General features: G+C 35.0%; 1 protein-coding gene across 2 annotated transcripts in view; it reads left to right on the forward strand.

The window, feature by feature from the left end:
* The window catches only part of NAALAD2 (N-acetylated alpha-linked acidic dipeptidase 2), a 57,260-nt gene that overhangs the window by 19,061 nt on the left and 16,078 nt on the right, over positions 1–22,121 (forward strand). The window contains exons 7-13 of one of the 2 annotated variants that reach the window (XM_004390483.3): positions 2,547–2,640; positions 6,123–6,221; positions 15,612–15,697; positions 15,978–16,097; positions 16,197–16,279; positions 18,877–18,940; positions 19,758–19,825. In XM_004390483.3, the coding sequence (XP_004390540.1) occupies positions 2,547–2,640; positions 6,123–6,221; positions 15,612–15,697; positions 15,978–16,097; positions 16,197–16,279; positions 18,877–18,940; positions 19,758–19,825 (614 nt within the window). The remainder of the gene's footprint in view (positions 1–2,546; positions 2,641–6,122; positions 6,222–15,611; positions 15,698–15,977; positions 16,098–16,196; positions 16,280–18,876; positions 18,941–19,757; positions 19,826–22,121) is intronic. The other variant, XM_012559758.2, reaches the window with a different exon arrangement.

The raw sequence follows: 22,121 nt of genomic DNA on the forward strand, positions 1-22,121 counted from the left end.
CAAGATACCACTTATCTATTGCCTATTTAGTATTTCCCCCCCACCCCTCCCATCGCTGGTAACCGACAAAGATTCTTACATTTTGTGTGTGATAAATTACGTTGATTTTTGAATGCTAAACCAACCCTTCCATCCTGTGCTATATCCCATTAGGTCACAATGTATTATTATCTTTTTATATATATATTGTTGGATTTGTGTTAAAGTTTTGTTGAGAATCTCTCTCTTTACGATCATGAGGGATACTGGCCTACAGATTTGTTTTCTTGTAATATCTTTGTCTCATTTTGGTATTGGAGTAATGATGGTCTTATGGAATTAGTTGGGAACTATTATAGCCTCTTCAATTTTCTGCAAGAGTTTATATAAGATGGGTATAATTTTGGGTGGTAGAATTCTGCAGTGAATGGATCTGGGCCTAGAATTTTGTTTGTGGAAATGTTTTTAACTACAAATGAAATTTCTTTAATAGATATAGGGCTGTTCAGGTTATCTATTTATTCTTAAATTAGTTTTGGTAGTTTCTGTAGTTTGTATCTTTTAAGAATTTTGTTTATTTCAACTAGGTTGTCAAATTTATGGGTATAGAGTTGTTCATAATATTCCCTTCTTGTCTTTTTGTCTGAATATACTGGAGTGATATCCCCTCCTTCATTCCTGATATTGACAATTTATGTATTTTATCTTTTTTTTCTGATCTTTCTGGCTAGAGGTTTCAGTTTCATTGATTTTCTTTAAGAACTGGCTTTTGATTTTATTGATAATCTACATTGTTTATCTGTTTCATAATTCTTAGATATTTTACTCTAATCTTTATTATTTCCTTTCTTATTCTCACTTGAAGTTTCATTTGTTCATCTAATTTCTTAAAGTAGAAGCTGACATTATTTCTTTGAAACCTTTCTAGCTTTCTAAAATAAGTGTTTAGTGCTATAACTTTTCCTCTGTGTACTGCTCTAGCTGTAACCTATAAACCTATATTTTTTTTTATTTTTGTTCAGTTCCAGTGGCTTATGTGGAAGTACATTACTTAATTTCAAAATAATTGGGGATTTCCTAGGTATCTTTCGATATTGATTCCTAGTTTAATTCCACTGTTGTCAGAGAACATACTCTGTATGACTTGAATCATTTTACATTTATTTAAACTTGCTTTATGGCCCAGAATATGGTATACCTCCCTAAATGTTCTATGTGCCCTTGAAAAGAATGTGTATTCTGCTGTTTTTGGGTGATGTATTCTATAAATAAGGAGTGGTTAAAATGGTTGACTATTAACTGAAAGGTTGGCAGTTTGAGCCCACCAGCCCATTCCACGGGAGAAAGATGTGGCAGTCTGCTTCCATGAAGATTTACAACCTTGGAAACCCTATGGGGTAGTTCTTCTCTGTCCTATGGGATAACTGTGAGTCAGAATCGACTCAACAGCCATGGGGTATGGCTTATTCTATAAATTCAGTTAGGTCAAGCTGATTAATAGTGTTGTTCAAGTCTTTTATACTTACTGATTTGCTGTCTACTTGTATTGTTAATATTTTTTTAAACAGTCAATTATCTTTTAAAAATACTTAAGTAGTAAGAAAACATCTTATGATAGAACTATTGTTTCATTTATTTTGTCATTTTTAGTTTTTTCATGAGCAAGTACAAATTCTGTTACTTTTATTTCATCTTGGCTAAAAGCAGAAGGGCAATGAAGTTTTAAAACTGGCAGTATTTCTCAATCTTTCTTTAAAAAGAAAACTGTATTATTGTTTGTATAAAATCATTTTATTTATTATCAAGATTGCATATATTTTTGTTAGGTTTTCCCCCCCCCCTAATTATTTCTAGTTTCAGAATCTGGGACATATTTTCCAGACACCTGGTTAACTGAAGCTTTTCTAAGAAGGATTCAAGATATCATCAAGGAAATAAAATATTCTTGTAAAATTCAGGAAAATTTTTAGAAATGTCAGAACAAATTTGGGAATCTCTAATTTCTATAATCTGTTACCTTAAAATGTAAAGAATTTAATGTCTTACTGTTGAATGGTGTGTGGTTAAGAGCTATAGCTGCTAACCACAAGGTCAGCAGTTCGAATCCACCAGCCACTCCTTAGAAGTCTATGGGCAGTTCTACCCTGTTCTATAGGGTCACTATGAGTCGGGATTGACTCGACCGCAACGGGTTTGGTTTTTTTTGGTTTTTTTTTTGTGTTTTTTGGTTGAATCATATAGGCCGTATTAGGTAAATCAATCATTTACTTTTCTGGAACTTTCAATTTTACTATAATTTCAAACTTTTAGAAAATTCATAATAGTAATACAAGAAATTCTCTGATGGCTTAGTGGTTAACCAAAAGATCGGCAGTTCGAATCTACCAAGCACTCCTCAGAAACCCTATGGGGCATTTCTATTCTGTCCTATAGGGTTGCTATGAGTCGGAATCGACTCGATAGCAAAGGGTTTGGTTTTTGTTTGTTTGTTTTAATGCAAGAAATTCTCTTATACCCCTTGCTCACATTCTCCAATTATTTTCATTTCATATCCTTGATTTTTGCAGAGTACACTTTCAGGCTTGATTTTGACGAAGGAGTGGGAATCTCCAAAATCCCTGTACATCCCATTGGATATAATGATGCAGAAAAAATATTACGGTATAGTTTTTTTTTCCTAGTTAGATATATTTAAGATATTTTTTGCCCTAAGATGTCCGTTTTCTGATATAAAATCAATGTAACATAATTAAGTTAAAAGTAAGGTCTTACATCAAAGTAGTTTCTGAAGTAGGAGACAGAGGACACCCACTTTTTCTTCAGTAAGAGAAAGAAGTCATTTTAGTGGCTAAGAAATAACAAAACATTGCTCTTTTTTGACACAAATAGATATTTCAAATGCAAGAATATGTCCAAAGATAAAAGTGAATACTGATTTGGGATTTTTCAATTAGTTGTTTTTTCCTTAGATATTCATTTGATGTTTACACGTGGCCTCTATTTTAAAAGTATGATAATGCTTGTGCCTAAGTCAGTGATTACATTGCTATAGATATGCAGGGTCCAATACAGTAGTCATTAGCTATATGTGGGTATTGAGTACTTGAAATATAGCTAATCTGAATTGAAATATACTGTAAGTATAAAATTCACATTGTTTTTTGAAGAACTAGTTTTAGAAAAAGGAAAAGAATGTAAAATATTTCATTAATACACTTTATATACATTAAATGTTGAAGTCATATTTTTGGTAGATGGACTGAAATATACCATTAAAAAATACGATTAAAAATGTACCCATTAAAATTAATTCACCTGTTCCTTTATAGCTTTTTTAAAAAAGGATATTAGGAAAGTGACTCACATTATATTTCCGTAGAACAGAACCAATATAGAAATTAGCTGTCAGCCTCATTCACATGGATATGGTAAAAACAAACAAACAAAAAACAACTAAGTCTAGGGCTTCCTTAATCTGACTGATTTCTAGGAAAAGACAAGATTGATTAGGAATATGTAGCAGTAGAGATGATCTTAAAATGATGATCTCATAAGATGATCTCATTTGTTTGAACACATAGTTTGGTACATAGTAGACTCTCAAATATTGGTTGAATTCATGAATGGTTCCATTTAGAATGTGTTAAAACAAATTATGGTAAATGGTTTCAGAATATTCTAGTCTGCATAAATTTTATTTGTATTTGGAAATTATAAGTTACCATTTAAACTTAATTATTTCTAATTTTATAGCTTCTCATTTTTTTCCAGAATTGTAAACTATTTGCCACTGGTTATAATAAAAGCCAGTTTGTTTTTCTTTTCTTTTCTAATTGTTGTAATTATATGAAGTTTACATTTCAAGTTAGTCTCCCCTACAGAATTTTTTTTTTTTTTTACATACAAAAACCCAGTTTCATATGCACATGAGTGCCCCATTCACAGGAATATAACTTAGTGATCTGATACATTCTTCAGACTCAAATTGCTTTCTAAATATATGGGAAATTTTTTTTTAGTTAGTGACTTGTGTAAATTAAGGTAAGGAAAAATATAGCAACTGTGAACATAAAAGGATTATATATTATAATAATACTTACATAGAGTTTATAATATTCCAGGCACTGTTCTAAGCTCTTTATAAATGTTAACTCATGAGTCCTTTACAACAACCCTTTGAGATAGATGCTGTTATTATCCCCATTTTCTTTAGGAGAAACTGAAGCACAGATGAGTTAAGAAACTTGTGGAAAATAGAGCTATTAATTGGTGGTGCCAGAATTCTAACCATGGAGTCTGGCTCACGACCAGTGCTTTTAACCACTTTGCTGTACTGCTTTTTGATAATACATATGGAAAGGATATATATGTAGACATCTTTTAAGTTTGCATATATATATATAGGAAATTGGGCATGATTTTTCATGCTAATTGTATATCAAATTATTTTTAAAGGTATTCTTCAATAGTGATTAAAGAGTTAAAAATGTATAATTTATCAGTTCTCTCAGCTTGGAAAGTATTTTCTGATCTATGGCCACTATCTCTTAATAAATATAAAGTTATTAAATAACACTAGTCTCTGAGAGTAGCTGCCTGCCACAGCATCTAACACAGAGTACCTTATGGTTTTAGAGCATTTTCATGTTATCCAGATAGGCTATTATAATCCTATCTTATAGAAGTAAAGTTGATGTTTAGAGAATTAAAACACTTGTTGAACATCACTCAGCTTTAAAGTAGTAAAACTAACATTAAATCCTATCTTATAACTCTTGATCCAGCTGTAGTCCTCTGTTGGATGGTTATAGCCATTAAACCTTGAAATGATTTAATTTCATGGAATTTATTTATGTTATACATATCCAGTAACTCGGGATAACTCAATATAGTTCATCCATATTTAAACACCAAGATAAAAATCTACCATTTTAAAGGAAAAATAGGGATCACAAATGATTATAAAATAGTTATTCAGAAATGTTTAGTACATTGTACAGTAAATCTAAATTTCTTCCTCTAAGACTCTTTTGGCACACAAAATCTATTTTTGAAGTCTCCTTTTGGATTGCAGATGCACTTTTTTTTGGTTTTTCTTTAAGAGACAGTATAATGAAGTCCGCCACTCATCAGTTTGTTATTTTAAGGGATTCTGTCATTTTGGTTTGAATTCTCAACCCAACCACTTACTTACGTGTAACCTTGGGTCAGTTATTTAATCTTTCTCTGGTTCAGTTTTCTTACCTTAAAATGAGGACAATGATAGTTTCTACCTGGTAAGTTTATTATGAGAATTAGATAAGATCACGTGTGTACTTAGCACAGTATCTAGAACATAATAAATAATTAATGTAGACTGTAACTCTTCCAGAGCCCTGGTAGTGCAGTGGTTAAGAGTTTGGCTGCTAATCAAAAGATTGGCAGAATTCAGCATCTGCCCTTTGGAAACCTTATGGGGCAGTTCTACTCCGACCTACAGGGTCGCTGTGAGTCAGAATCAACTCGACGGCAACAGTTTATATCTATTCCCCTCCATATCTCCGAACTTCTATCTTTTTTAAGTGTCTATGCCAATAAGACCAAAAAAACCTGTTGCCGTCGAGTCGATTCTGACTGATAGTGACCCTATAGGACAGAGTAGAACTGCCCCATATCATTTCCAAGGAGGAGCTGGTGGATTCAAACTGCGGACCTTTTGGTTAACAGCCGTAGCAATTAACCACTACAACTTAATAATCACTTTTTGAGTGCTTACTGTGTAATTAGCAACTTCTTCAGAAATTAATTTTTTCTCCTTAACCCAATCACGGATTTACTATTTTCAGAATTTCTTGGGCCTGGTGCTGCCCCAAATAAACAATTAGAGGTAAAGAAACGAGGCTGATGATTCCCATCCCCCCTCATTTTTCTCCTTACCTCTTATCACTAACATAATAAATATTTTACTTACCTCGATTATGGCTCTTGCACTAGAATGTAGTCTCCACAAGAGAAGGAATTTTCACTGGTACCTAGCACTCAGTAAATACTCAATAAATATTTGTTGCATGTATGAATGGAATATTTTGTCATCAAACTTCATGATGTCTTCTTGGAAATTGTGGTGCTCATCCTTGTTCTGTCATTGTCATTTCTCTCAATAGTCATATGGGAGGACCTGCTCCACCAGATGAGAGCTGGAAAGGAAGTCTTAACGTGAATTACAATATTGGACCTGGCTTTACAGGGAATGATTCTTTCAGGTAATTTTGCATTATTTTAGTAGCTCATTGAGCCCTGGTGACACAGTGGTTAAGAGTTTGGCTGCTAACCAAAAGGTCAGCAGTTTGAATCCACCATCCAGTTCTTGGAAACCCTATGGGACAGTTCTTCTACTCTGTCCTATAGGGTCACTATGAGTCAGAATCAACTCGATGGCAATGAGTTTGGTTTGGTTTGGTTTGGTTTAGTAGCCTAGGAAAGTTGTATTTTTTTTAATGGAAAAATGTCAAGATAACTGCTCGGCCAGATATATTTTGCTTATCTTCTTTTCTCACTTGTCACTAGTGAACATTTGATCATTTTACATTACGTAAGAAGTCCTTACAGAATAATGTATTCTTCTTCCAATAATGTGTCACATTAAGTTTGTTTCATAAAGTCTCACAAATAACTACATTTGAGTTACCCTTTTAACATTTCACGCATTGATTTTTTTAACCTCCTGTTTCACCTAAAGTTTTAAAAACAGCTTTCAAATCACATTAAAAATGCTATGCATGTAAAACGTTAGGTTAAGGTAAGGGATGGGGGTAAAGAAGAAAAGAGAAAAGGAGTAATTTATCACTTAATGTGTGGGTTAAATGAATTATTGGGTAAAGACAAAACTGTTATAAGGCTCAATGGACTTAACCGTTATAATCACTGTTTGTTATTACACATTATACACTGTTGTAAAGGAGAGACTGACGACAGAATACGTGTCCATTGGACTTAATTTTACGGAAGGAATAAAAGTTTTCCACTGGGTTAGGCAGACAGGAAATGCCGGCTAGATTGATCAGCTTGTACAGAGGTGTGAAAGAGCATGGGGTGATCGGGGGAAACTTAACACTGATAAATCAGAAAAGATACAGCTTTTTTTTATTAAAGCAAAATTATTAAATCAGTTTTGTTTGGTAATGATTTACCTTAACTACGTGAATTTGTATTCTTAGAGTTTCTTAGTTCCATAAGGATATTTTTTTTATTCCAGCACATTTAAATATTAGAAGTTCATAGTATAGAAATTTTAGACTATAGGAAGTTTAGGAGTATTTGATTGATATATGTGCTTACTTATCTCTATAATTGAATCAGAATAGAGTTCCTTTAATTTAAGAGACTTTATTATCTACCTTAATACCTTCCAGCGGTTGGAAAACAAGCATACTTATACAATGAAATGTTAAGGTCTTTCTTATTTATAAACAAAAACATAAAGACAAAGAGACCATATAGCTTCAGTTCTATAATTTCAGTTGCAATTCAAGAAACATAAAAATTCTGGTCTAGATGTCAAAAAGCTGTTCTCTTTCACAGCTGGCACAATATTAATTTGAGCACAGTATTCTTGATTTGAGCTCAAAATGGACGAATACACAAATAAACAACAAATACTGAAAACCAAGTTCTCTGTTGTCTCTCACCAAGAGAGATCTGATAATCCATTAATCCATTCACAGAGATCACCAAATCGCAAGACCATAAAACCAAATTCTTTGCTCTCACAATGGGGAATAACTTAGCTGCTGTAAGCAAACTAGAAACATAAACAAAATGCAAAATCAGTAGAGACAAAAAAAAAAGATACAAGTGTTGTAGGGGAAAAACATCACAAAGTTAAGTAAAGCAAAAAGAAAGTTTTATTCGGCATATTTTCAAAAAGGCAGAAGTGGGAAACAGACAACCAGGCTGCCAGAGCCAGTCTGCCCAAGTCCAAGGAAATATGACAGAACAGACAAAAGAGTCCAAAGAATATTACAGACTCATCAGTATATATTAACATTACAAATGGGCAAAACCATTTAAAGCTTAGCCTTTTCAGATTGGCTAGAAACTGTGATCCTACATTTTAAATTGTCTTTCTTAACAATCATTGGTACAGGTTTCAGTAACGACAGTCAGGAGGGTCTTCATTGTTCCAACAAATTTCTATTCACTAAATGCTAATAGAAAAAGGTAAGAGTGGAAAGTCTTTTGTGTTCTGTTTGATTGGCTTTATGTGAAAGTTTCCCTAAAAGATATTTTCCAAGATTATCTTAGCTGTTGTCTTTATACCTCAGGGCCCAGTTGATGTGTCCTTGTGAGTCCTTGTAAGCCCAGCTCCAGCTGGGTCACATTCTTTATGCTCAAGGACAGGGAATAATAACTCCAATATCATTTCCTAAATCATAGGGAATCAGCAAAGAGCTACAGCTGCTAACCAAAAGGTCAGCAGTTCGAATCCACCAGCTGCTCCTTGGAAACCCTATGGGGCAGTTCTACTCTGTCCTACAGGGTTGTTATGAGTTGGAATGGACTCAACCGGAATGGGTTTTGTTTTTTGTTTTTTTTTTAAATTGCTGCTTGGGATTTACTTCTGAGAGCCAAAAGAAGTTATGTCTGAGTTTAAGCTGCCCATAGCTGGTTCTGCAAGATAAATCTATTGAGCATCTAGGTGGGACCACCAAAAATGATAAAGGATAAGTTTTTTTTTTTTTTAAGTAAAATTAGATTGTTATACAAATGTAAAATGAACACCTGTCAAAGATATTATTTAACTCAATTAATAAGGGAAACAGCTGTTAAAATTATTCATAGAGTAATTCAAAGACAACACAAACCAGCTCATCAGGAAGGCTAATGTAAATTTACCTAATAGCAGAAAGACTGGTTTCTTTCATGGTGGAGGGGAGGGAAGTCAACTGAACCTTTACTGAACAGATTGTACATCTCTATCAAGTTGTAAATTAGTATAGACAAAGACAATGGAAGAGATAACCCCAATGGATGACCCAAGGTCTTTTCCAATTTTTCCTTACAGAAATATATATATTCATTAATTTCACAAATATTAATTGAGCATTTACTATATCCCAGGCATCATTCTGGGTACTAGGATGCAGCAGACAGCAAAACAGGCAAAAATCCCTGTCCTGTGGAGCCTACATTTGAGAGTTCAATTTATTTGGAACATGATGAGTTTGGGGTGATAATAGGACAAACATATAAGTATTCTTTAGGCAGTTAGGAAATGAGACTAAAAACTAAGAAGACATCAGAATTAAAGATGTGGATGAGACTTTGAGAATCTGAGCAGATATCCTGTTTGTTTTAATGTTTCGATTAAAATAGATTTTTTTTTGCTTCTTCCTCATGTGTTACATTTTGCTTACTTAATTTTTTTCATTTAATGAATTTGTGTTTCTTACTAATCATAGATCTTAGTCTTATTATTTTAGAAATACATGCTAAACGATGTTTCTGCTTTTTTTACTATTATTTTTAATCTCCCTGTAGCAAAAATAAATCCATTACTTAATGCCTTAAAATGAAAGAATTCACCCATTGATTAGGTTTTTTTATTCCCCCCTAAAGGCACTTTTAGTTGAATATTGCACATAAATTAAATACCCATTCAGAAACACAATATACCTTTAGGAAGAAAAGCCAGAAAGTGTGCTTAAGAATATACAGATTTTGACAGCTTACTAGAGCTTCCATTTAAAGAATAACTACAAATTAGAAACAGCTGGGGCTCCTGCCGCCCTACTCCCCCGCAAAAAAGGACTTATTTTATTCCCTTGTGAAAAAGAGGTTCAGCATTTTCCCAGGTCATTTTGGATTCCTAAAATGTGAGTGGTATTTTTTTCTGTCTGATTGAGCTTGATTGTATTTTCCTTTGTATTCCAATTTGGTTAATTGTAATTCATGAATGAATATTTAAATGACTGGCCAAATCAGAATCAACAGCGGTGGACTAGAAAGGTTTATATTATGTAGTTGCCTTGCTCATTTTTAGCTAGGACTTCCCAAATTTCTATTTAACAGTAGAATTTATCGTGTTTCTTATATGCAGCACTCAGCCAGCTCTTTAACAACATGCTGACATACTACTTCTGTAATCTTGACGAGAAGGTTAATGAATGGCCAGAATGACTGTAAATACTAAGACAATATTTAAACAATTTGCTTATGGTTTTTCTTTCATTAGATAATGGGCTGTTTTTCTTGCTTTTATAATTAAGTAGGTGGTGTTTAAAAATTTTAGAATAAACACCCAAGACATTTTGACTACTAGAATATTTTGGATTTTTTTTATTGCGCTTTAAGTGAAAGTTTACAGCTCAAGTTAGTTTCTTTTTATTTTTATTATTTTTTTATTGTGCTTTAAGTGAAAGTTTACAGTTCAAGTTAGTCTCTCATACAAAAATTTATACATACATTGTTATGTGAGCCTGGTTACTGTCCCTATAATGTGACAGTACACTCCTCCATTCCACCCCAGATTTCCTGTGTCCATTCAACCAGCTCCTGTCCCTTTATGCCTTCTCATCTCCCCTCTAGACAGGAGCTGCCCATTTAGTCTCATGTATCTGCTGGAACTAAGAAGCACACTATCTACCTAAATTAACACAAACAGAGGTAGAACAACTAAATAAACCTGTAATACAAGAAGATATTGAAAAGGTAATTAAAAAATTCTCAACAAAAAAAAGCCTTGGCCCTCATGGCTTCACTGGAGAATTCTACCAAACTTTCAGAGAAGAGTTAACACCTCTACTACTAAAGGTATTTCAGAGTATAGAAAAGGATAGAATACTCTTATACTCAGTCTGTGAAGCCAGTATTACCCTGAGACCAAAACCAGGTAAAAACACCACAAAAAAAGAAAATTACAGACCAATATTCCTCATGAACATAGATGCAAAAATCCTCAATAAAATTCTAGCCAACAGAATTCAACAACATATTAAAAAAAAAAAAAATTAACAGGCCCAAAGTTTCTGGTAGGATGTGTTCTCATTCTCATTTGATTCTGTGAATTTCTTTATTCCATCCGTAATTTCTTCTATAACCTAGTAGTTTTTGAGCAAGGTATGTTGTTTCCGAGTGTTTGATTTTTTTTTTTCCCTGCTTTTTCTGTTATTGATTTCTACTTTTATGGCTCTATGGTCAGAAAAGATGCTTTGTAATATTTCGGTGTTTTGGATTCTGTCAAGGCTTGCTATGTGGCCTAATAGATGGTCTATTCTGGAGAATGTTCCATGTGCATTGGAAAAGAAAGTATCCTTGGCTGCTGTTGGGTGATCAAGTTGGTTAATTGTGGCATTAGATCTTCCGTGTCTTTATTGAGCTTCTTTCTGGATATTCTGTCGTTCACCAAAAGTGGTGTGTTAAAGTCTTCTACTATTATTGTGGAGGTGTCTATTTCTCTTTTCAATGCTGTTAGAGATTATTTTATGTATTTTGGAGCCCTGTTGTTGAGGGTGTAAATATTTATTATGGTTATGTCCTTCTGGCGTATTAATCATTATATAGTGTCCTTCCTTTGTACTAATCATTATATAGTGTCCTTCTTTGTCCTTTGTGGTGGATTTTACTTTAAAGACTATTTTGTCAGAAATTGATATTGCCACTCCTACTCTTTGATTGTTGTTTGCTTGATATTTTTTTTTCTCCATCCTTTGAGTTTTTATTTGTTTGTGTCTTTAAGTCTAAGGTGTCTCTTGTAGGCAGCATATAGATGGATCGTGGTTTTTTATCCATTCTGCTACTCTCTGTCTCTTTATTGGTGCATTTAGTCCATTTACATTCAGTGTAATTATTGATAGATATGAGTATAGTGCTGTCATTTTGAGGTCTTTTTTTGTGTGTTGTTGACAGTTTCCTTGTTCCACTTAATTTTCTGTGCTGAGTTGTTTTTCTTTTTCTTTTCTTTTTTTCTTCTATTCTCACTATTCTTTTCCAAATTAATCCATCACCATTATCTTCAATTCACTGCCCCCTAGGCTTCCCATCAAACCTTTTGAGTTGCTGTTGTCAATTTGATCTCACATAGATAATTCTTTTTTTTGTACCTTAGATGAAGGTTTATAGAATAGTTTCTCATTAAACAGTTAGTACACATATTACCCTGTGACAATGGTTAACAACCCCATGACTTGTCAACACTGTCCCTTTTCAACCTCGGGTTCCCTATCAGCAGCTTTCTTGTCCCCTCCTGCCTTCTAGTCCTTGTCCCTGGACTACTGTGCTTCATTAGTCCCATTTGGTTTTATGGGGTTGTCCATTCCCCTGCTGAATGGTGAACCACGGGAGTGACTTCACCACTGAGCTAAAAGGGTGACCAGGGGCTATACTCTCGGGGTTTCTACAGTCTGTCAGGCCAGTAAGTCTGGTCTTTTTTTGTGAGTTAGAATTTTGTTCTACATCCTTCTCCAGCTCTGTCCAGGACCCTCTGTTGTGAATCCCGGTCAAAGCAGTCAGTGGTGGTAGCCAGGCACCATCTAGCTGTACTGGACTCAGTCTGGTGGAGGCTGTGGTAGTTGTGGTCCATTAGTCATTTGGACTAATCTTTATGTATTTTCTTTTCATCCTTTTCGTTATGATTTTATGTTTGTGGAGTCTATGTTTTTCTTGTTTTTTATTTCGATGTGTAGGGTTGTTACTTTCTTTTGTGGTTACCTTAATATTTGCCACTATTTTTCTAAGTTTAAACCAATCTTTTATTTCTTTATGTCACCTTGACTTCCTCTCCATATGGAGGATCCATGACTACATTATTTAGTCCCTGTCTTTTGTTTTAATTTTGTCATCTTTTACGTGTTGACAGTCTCTGTTTCCCTATTTTCAGTGTTTTAGCTTTGATTTATTTGTGACTTCCCTATCTGGGTTGATATCTGTTTGTTCTGTCCTGTGTTCTAGTATTGCGTTGTTATCTGATGTTATTGATTTTCTAACCAGAAGACTCCCTTTAGTATTTCTTGTAACTCTGGTTTGGTTTTTACAAATACCCTAAACTTCTGTTTATCTGGAAATGCCCTAATTTTGCCATCGTATTTGAGAAACAGGTTTGCAGGATATATAATTCTTGGCTGGCAATTTTTTTCCTTCAAGTCTTTGTATATGTCATCCCATTGCCTTCTTGCCTGCATGGTTTCTGCTGAGTAGTCAGAGTTTAGTCTTATTGACTCTCCTTTGTAGATGACTTTTCATTTATCCCTTTCCACTCTTACAATTCTCTTTATCTTTGGCTTTGGTAAGTTCGATTACAATATGTTTTGGTCACTTTCTTTTAGCATCTACCATGTGTGGGGTTTGATGAGCTTCTTGGATAGATATCTTTTCATCTTTCACAATATCAGGGAAGTTTTCTGCCAACAAATCTTCAACAATTCTCTCTGTATATTCTGTTATCCCTCCAGTTCTGGTACTCTAATCACTCGTAGGTTACTCCTCTTGATAGAGTCCCACATAATTCTTAGGATTTCTTCATTTTAAATTCTTTTATCTGATTTTTCCTCAAATAAGTTGGTGTCAAGTGCTTTGTCTTCAGTCTCACTAATTCTGCCTTCCATTGCCTCAATTCTGCTCCCATGACTTTCTATTGAGTTGTCTTATTCTGAAATTTTATTGTTAATCTTTTGGATTAGTTTGCTGTCTCTCTGTGGATTCTTGTCATTGCGCTCTTGAATAACCTTCTAAATTTTCTCTATTGCTTTGTCTCTGTGTTCCTTGGCTTGTTCTGTGTTTTGCCTGATCTCTTGAAGAGCTCTGCATATTAATGTTTTGAATTCTACCTCTGGTAATTCCGAGAAATTCTCTTCCTCCGGAAGGTTTCTTGAATCTTTTTTTGGGGGAGTTTGCTGAAGTCATCAGGGTCTGCTTCTTTATCTGATTTGATATTGACTCTTGTTTCCATGCCATCGATAAGTTATTATATTTATTTATTTTATGTTTGCTTACTGTGTCTTAGCTTCTTGTTTTGTTTTGTTTTGATATCCCCAAATAGGCTGGTTGTGTGAGTTAGTTTGATTATTGGCACCTTCGAAGCTCTCATGTCCTGTCACCTTGTGGTTAGATCTGTTACTAGGTATGTGAGCTCAGGAGTCCATTTACTTTTCTTGTATGGATTCAGCTCAGGTGTCCAGGTAGTCGGTCACCAACTGTGTGGTACAGGCTCTCACCTACAGTCCTAGACAGGCAGGGGTGATTGAAGTAGTCACAGTTATCTGGCTGTGGTATGGGGTCATGCACTGAGCAATGCAGGGGGTTGACAGCTGCCCCTGAGTGTCTGGGAGGAAAGCATGTCCCTGTTCCCTACAGCACATAGGTAGGTGGGTTTTGCAGCCAGACTATGGGCACCCAATGCTGTTGGCTGTAAGGACTGGGAGGTACCACTTATTCTTGGATCCCTGTTGTGGGTGGCTAGGTGGTGTTGGTGGAGCCACCAGTCCTCAGGCCCCTGATGTGCATAGGTGAGGACCCTGCTTAATGAGCAGTGCTGTGTCAAATGCCATGAATCTGCCACTCCTCCTTATAGCTGATACAATTGAAAATTTGCTTCGGGTATATACCCTGTTGTACTGTGCTAATGAGGGCCTACACTGTTGAAATGGGCCCACACAGGTCTATGCAGGGGTGAAAGGCATTCAGAGTCCGTGGACACCTTATGCCTGTGCCTAGGCAAAGGGGCTGTGCCTGCTCTGTGTTCCCAGCTTAGGGGAGCTGGCAGATTATTTTTTCCTGTTTGTTAGTTTGTTCCCTCTCCACAGCCAGGAGAATAACTCAGGGTGCACAATGGACCCTACTTCTGGCCCAGGGGATGCAGCAATCACTGAAGCCAGCCTGAGACCTAATGCAGAGAGAAGAGGGGGCCAGTAAATGGGAGAGAGGTTCTTCCCAAATAGGGTGTTTTTGATTCACGTGGTAGGTTAGATGCATCTACTTAAGTTTTGCTGATTGAGCGCCACTTCTTGCTTGTTCTGGAGGCTTAAGTAGACTCTATGCCACTCAGTCTCTTCCGATGTGGAAAATGCATCCCAAGTGCCACTGCTTGCCTTACTGTTCACTCCAGCCGATCTAGCCTGCAGGGTGCTGGTTCCCGCTGGGTCAGGTCTAGCAACTTCTCGCTGCTTTTGAATTGTCTCTCCTTCCCCTGACTGCACAGTCCGATTCTTCAACTTTGCCTTTGATGTTCAGGGCCCCTAGATTGTCATATATAATTGATTCACTTGTTTTTTCTTGTCTTTGTTGTAAGAGGGACCACACGAAGCATCTGACTACTCCGCCATCTTGGTCCCACCTCCAATATTTTGAGTTTTAAATAAATATCAGCAATATAGCTGTGAAAATGGAGGAATAAAAAATGTTAGACATTCAGTTTTTAAAATTTGACTTTAAAATGCATGCTCAAGTATTTAGGAGTAAAGTGTCATGATGTCTGCAACTTACTTGCAAATGATTCAACAATGTCAATAATTGTTGAATTTAGGTGGTGGATATATGGGAATTCATTGTCCTATTGTACAGTTTTGCTGTACTTTTGAAATTTTTCATAATAAAAAGTTGGAAAAAAACTGCTAGTATAAAGCTTCATGAGAAATAATTTATTTCCTTTGAAATTCTAGGAAGATTAGAATGCATGTTCATAACTTCAATAAAATTACAAGGATTTACAATGTAATTGGAACTATCAGAGGATCTGTGGAACCTGGTGAGCTCAGTAATTTTTTTTTTTAATTCTGTTTTTACAAAGGTTAAGAGAGTATGAGAAAGATAAATTTCAGTCAACAATTGACTTTCTTTTCTAGCTAACATGAAACTACTAAATTTGAAAAAAATATATACACCTCTAAAAGAAGATTCTACATTTTAATGTTTATTTTCTCTATGGAAGAAAGCTCAAGCAAGAGGAAGCTTAATTTAAAAACACAAACTGCAGGTGTTTATAACGTATTCAAAGTCATAGTTCTTTTAAACACATTATTTTCCAGACAGGTACGTTATTCTGGGAGGTCATCGGGATGCCTGGGTATTTGGAGGTATTGACCCAACCAGTGGGTCTGCTGTTTTGCAAGAAATTGTCCAGAGTTTTGGAAAACTGCTGAGTAGAGGTAAGTAATGTTCTTTGGTAGGTGATAAAAGAAAGTTACTTAATTTTTCTTTATTTTTAGGCAGATATACTTAATAATGTATGTTAACAATGATTACAGCCTGGAGACCTAGAAGAACTATCATTTTTGCTAGCTGGGATGCAGAAGAATTTGGACTTCAAGGCTCTACAGAATGGGCAGAGGTAAGTAAGAGAGAGAAGGTTCTTGTTATTTTTTTTTTGGTCAACAGAGACCAAGTATATATATCTCAGGATGATCTCCAATAGATTCCAATGGATCCATTTGTTTTTACTCTCAAATCTGTTTGGCAAAACAGAATAATCTCTTAATTAATTAGTAGCCTAAAAAAATTACTTATTATTGTCAAAATATTTTTGTTTCTATTTGTATTTGTTTTGTGAACAATAGTAAAATAAGTAAGCTCAGAAAATAATCAAAAGTAGCAAGCTGTTTTTGACATGTGAATTTACTTATCTAAAATTTGATATAGATCCTTGGAGTTCATTTTCAAGTTTTTTAAGTTTCCTTGGAGTTCTTCCATTTATGCTCTATTAAAATGATGATACTTTATGATTTCATGTTTACAGATTTCATGCAAAATTACAACTATAGTATATTTTACCATTCACAAAAAATATATGTCTGACTATTAAGCGTAAAATGTAATTTTATAAATTGAATTACCTTAACGAATGACTTTTCAGTTTCAGAGGTTTGTTTTTTTTCTTTAGATATGATTGATTTTCATTTGTCATTGGCTCTTACTATTTAAGTGTCTCTCCTGGCCCCTTCTTTCATCTTCTTCCCTTAGTCTCCCTGTTGAGTAATAATATCTCAGTTCTTAAACATATAAGGTAAACTCATAACACTTTTATAAAGTAGGTGCACTAGAAAAGCACTTACTCTCTTCCCACCTTCTTCATTCTTTTATTATTATCCTTGTTTTATAAAGTTGTTTTAAAACATGGCATACACGGGAAGTGGACAGCCCCATAAAACCAAATGGGACTAATGAGGCACAGCAGTCCAGGGACAAGGTCCAGAAGGCAGAAGGGGACAGGAAAGCTGGTGATAGGGAACCCAGGGTTGAATAAGGATAGTGTTGATGTGTTGTGAGGTTGTTAACCATTGTCATAGGGCAACGTGTGTCCTGTTTAATGAGAAACTATTTTGTTCTGTAAACCTTCATCTAAAGTGAGAATAGCAGCACAATTAGAAGAGCGTAGTCAATGTCACTGAACTGTTCATGTAGAAATTTTTGAAATAATGTATCTTTGGCTATGTATATTTTCACCAAAAAAAACATTGAGAAGGGAGAGGGTTGACATGTTATGGGGTTGTTAACCAATGTCATAAAACAATATGTGTAAAAAAAAAAAGATGGCATACATATATTGCCATCGTGTTTCATTTTTAAAATGCTTTACTCCTTGTTCATTTCCTTTTATATTACTTTAAATAATAAAAAATACTATAAATCAAATAAACATGGTTGTAAAATCATACACACTGTTACTTCCTGGTATCACTTACCTGTTCTGATTCCAGGTACATTAAAAATTTTTATTATTACATTGATATTATAAATTTGCATTTTGGAAGTGAAAGATTAATTTTAGATGAATCAAATTTCATTATTAAAGTCATTTACCTTTGGAAGTATGTAATTTCTTGTGAATACATGGACATCAATATGTTTTTCTGTTTCTGTAATTTCAACAGCTTAAAATAAAGATGAAAGAAATCTAAGATATAAAATAATAAGTATATTTTGCATTAATATAAATACACATGGGCTAAAAGTAGACAATTTCAAGTTTTCTACCAGATTCTTGATCATATACAGCAGCATACTTACCTTCCTTAAATACACCTAGGAATCTTTTTGATTTCTACTGTAAATCTGTTATAATGGAAACTGACTGTATATAGCGGGAGCAACTGTCATCTGACCTTTTTGGCAATTTCAAACAAACAATGAGAATCCTCACTTGTGTCATAACCACACAGCTTTAAATGTTTTTACTATAGCATGTTTGTGTAAGGTAACAAGCTAGAGAGAGGAGTGAAGGGCTCTCTCAGTATGTTTCCATCTGTATGTGACTGTGTTATTCTTCTCTATCTTTCTTGAATCTGTGTATTTGTGTGTGTGTGTGTATGTGTGTGTGTGTGAAAGAGACTATCTTGTCTTTGTCCTAATCTGTCCCTCCTTCTCTCCTAGTTTTTTCCCTGTCTTCCTCTCCTTTTTTTGTGCTTTCTCTTCTCTGTATCTTTTCTTTTTCTAAAATATGGATAAATGAAAATGTTTCTATTTCTCACTTTTAAAATGAAAAATTTGCTTGGATATCCACTCTCAATGGATCTCAAGCTTCATTATATGTAAGAACCACCAGAGACTTGTAAGAAAATACAGATGTTCAGGTCTTACTTTCAGCAAGACTGATTCAGTAGATCTGGGTTGGGGCGCCAGAATCCGGGCGCTTTACCTCTGTATATTCTCATGCAGGGAACCAGGGAGTGCCACTTTGAAAACAATCACGTTTCTGGAGCATCCTGCTATTGCTATAAACGTTAACTCCCACTTTATAATATTCTTCTTTTTGTTTTAATTGCATTAATGCTGTTGTCAAACAACCAGTTATCAGCATTTTCTGTAAATTGATGATCACGAGCATAAGTATTTGTACACCACTTTTCCGCTAAATTCATTTGCTTTTTGGTTTATGTTTCCACAAATGTAACTACTATGAATAAAGTAACAACTTTGTTTCAACTCTAGGAAAATGCAAAAACACTCCAGGAGAGAAGCGTTGCTTATATCAACTCAGATTCATCTATAGAAGGTAAATTTTATCTCAGATTGTTTTTAAACAATACAACATCCTTTAACCCTATAAATTCTGTCTTGTTAACTATTTCATATTTCCTCTTCCTATGAGATACTTCAGTAATACCTTGATTTTCCAATTTACCATAGAGAAAGCCAGATGGACTATATGATTTATAACTAAGCTATTGATCCTAATTTCTTTAGTATATTTACTATCTTCCTATCTTGGATTACTACTTAAAACTCTTAATATTAATGACATTCTTCTTATGGAGATATTCAAAGACTTTGATTAAAGATTTTTAGCCCTACAGGAAATATTTCCTCTATGTATTGGGACAAATTTGAACAAACTTCCTCTTGCACATGACATATGACATTTGTGTCTCCAGGCTTTTATTGCGCTTTGATTAGATAAATGTCAGAATGTATGTACTAGCTACTGACATGTTACAATCTAATGTCTTGATATATACTATTGAATTGAATGAATGAATAATTAACTACTGCTATAGCCTTACTGCTTTCTTTGCAAAAGTTCCCCAAGAGATGCTGCCATAAGGATGACTCTTATAACTGCCGTGGAACTGCTGCCCTAGCAGCTAATGTCCACTTACACCTTCTTCTGTCCAAAGTTTGTGCTGTAGCCTCTTCCCCTCCTAAAGAACTATTTATACCCTGTTTTATTTCCTGGGAATGATGCCATGGATTCAAAGTCTATATTACATCTTGTTTATAATTAGAAAATGATGTAAGAATTAAACATAGATGGAATTTCATTTATAAGTAAGTATGAAATAATGTTCTCTGTGTCTGTATTTATTTTTCAGGCAATTACACTCTCAGAGTTGATTGTACACCCCTTCTTTACCAATTGGTATATAAACTGACAAAAGAGGTATATAAGTTGATCTGTCTTAATATGTTATTTGATGAATGAATTAGTGAATAACCTTTTTTCCTTAATTAGTAGTACTGATTTTTAAACTGGTGTTGGAATGTAGCAGATTTGCGTAAACAGCAAGTGAGAACAAAAATCTTTACTGCATTATTTACTTACGTGACATAACCATGATGAAAGTATTGCCAGTCTCTGTGTTCCAATAATCCAAAACCCAAACAAAACCCACTGCCTCATAGTCACCCCCTAGGGTTTCCAAGGCTGTAAATCTCTACGGAAGCCGGAAGCCGACAGCCACATCTTTGTCCCATGGAGTGGTTTCAAACCACTGACCTTTCGGTTAGCAGTCAAGCACTTTAACTACTGTGCTACTTGTTCCAATAATACTTCTTATTAATAATCATGTACATAGCTGTAATGTATAGAGTATATAATTTTTATCTGGCAGAGGCATTTTGGTATAGCAGAAAGAGTGGTAAGCTGGAATTGAAAAGTCTTGGGTTCAAAGATTGCCTTGGCCACTCACTCATTCATTCAACAAATATTTATGAGTAGTTACTATGTGTCATGCACTATAAAATGAAATCTAGCAGCAAAAATGATAATAGAACAAGGTCACTGAATCCAAAGATTTTATAACCTAGATCTCTCTAGATACAGACATCTAAATGAGCAATTACAAGACACTAGAATATTTGATACTCTGTACAGTGGAGAACAGTGATGGAATGGAGACAAATACTAGGATAGCTGGAGAAAGTTGGGGTGCATATGAGGAGGTTTCCAGAATAATTAATCCTTGGACTGTCAAATGGAAGGATATGTGGGAGTAAGGGAGAGGACATTCTAAGCAGGGGGCACAGTACCTGAGAAAGACAAGGAGATATAAAAAACAATGACTTGTTTCAGTATGACCTAAGCATAAGGTGGTGGTAGAGAGATGATAAGAAATGAGACATGACTAGTAGGCCAAGGTGTCCAGAAATCTAATGATGGGGAAATCATTAAAGAATTTTTAACAAGGTTGTTGTAAATTATTATTCATTAGAAAGCATCATTCTGATGTCAGTGTAGCCAACAGATTAGTTAGTAGCAAGACTAAAGGCAAAATTTGCTTATCACACAAGAATTTTATAAATATTAAATGTAATTGATATAAAAGCACTCTGACAACTCTAAAGCACTGTGAATCTCTAAAGAATTATATAAACTTCTCATCTAAGACCTTTGTTTTATTTAATTAGTTCCCTGCTACAGAATTTACTTTTAATAGGTTGAAATTCTTTCTTCAAGGTCATTCTTAGGTAGCAATGTAAAGTAGGCATCAGTTTTCTCTGGCTACTGTCCTCAAATCTCCCCCTAATCTTGCCTCTTGCTTTTCACTGGTTATCATTAAAGACTAGTTCTCCCAAATGACAATCCTCTTATCATTCCCATCTCCTACTATCTCACCAGCCCACATACCTTATTATGTCTTTGATCCTTTTATCACCATGCATTTGTCCCCTGCCATATTATCTAAAAGCAAGCTGAAAAGCAAATTCATGTTACTGGGAGAATGCTTCCCAGGAAACGTGTGCATGCATTGTGCTGTCATAGAGAAATGGCTGCTGCCTTTGATGTCAGGGATAATGAGAATTTGGGGTCTGTAAAGGAGAAGTTGAGGCCTGTCTCCCTTTATACAAAGGGGTATGCTTATCTATGCTCATTCCAAAACCCAGTAGACAAAGGAGACTTACTTTACTCACCTGTAAGCTGATTATTACAATTCTATCAATCCCTAGCATAGGTTGGTACAAATAGTCAAGACATGCTGGGGACATGAGGGTAGGATAGGAATGGAGGACAAGGCTAAGCATAGAGAGAAGGGCATCTGCTTGATGGAGCAAGAAGGAGGCAATAGATGTATCAGAAATGGGACAAGCTATTAATACATAAAAGAAGGGCCAGCAATTCTAACAATGCGTATAATTGAGGCAATTAAGTCTGATCTGGGATATACAGGCCATAGGGACAGAGTTCTGTATAGTGCTAGACAGAGGTACTGTGATTCTAGAAAATTAAGAGGATTTGGTAGGAAATTCAGTCCAAACAGGATTTAGAAACTGGAGCAGGATCTCAGCCATTGCAAATCTGCAGGAGCAGAGTAGAGAGGAGGACCAAGTCAGCTGGCTGGAAATGCTGAGTAGAGAATCCCGGCAGCTGCAACATGCTGCCTTGTGGAAGGCAGAGACTGTTTCCAAGCTGACGACCTCCTATGTGATGATGAAGCACCATCCCAGCCATATTCAGC

This window comes from Trichechus manatus, unplaced genomic scaffold (assembly GCF_000243295.1).
Source record: "Trichechus manatus latirostris isolate Lorelei unplaced genomic scaffold, TriManLat1.0 scaffold00302, whole genome shotgun sequence".
NCBI classification, from domain to species: Eukaryota; Metazoa; Chordata; class Mammalia; order Sirenia; family Trichechidae; genus Trichechus; species Trichechus manatus.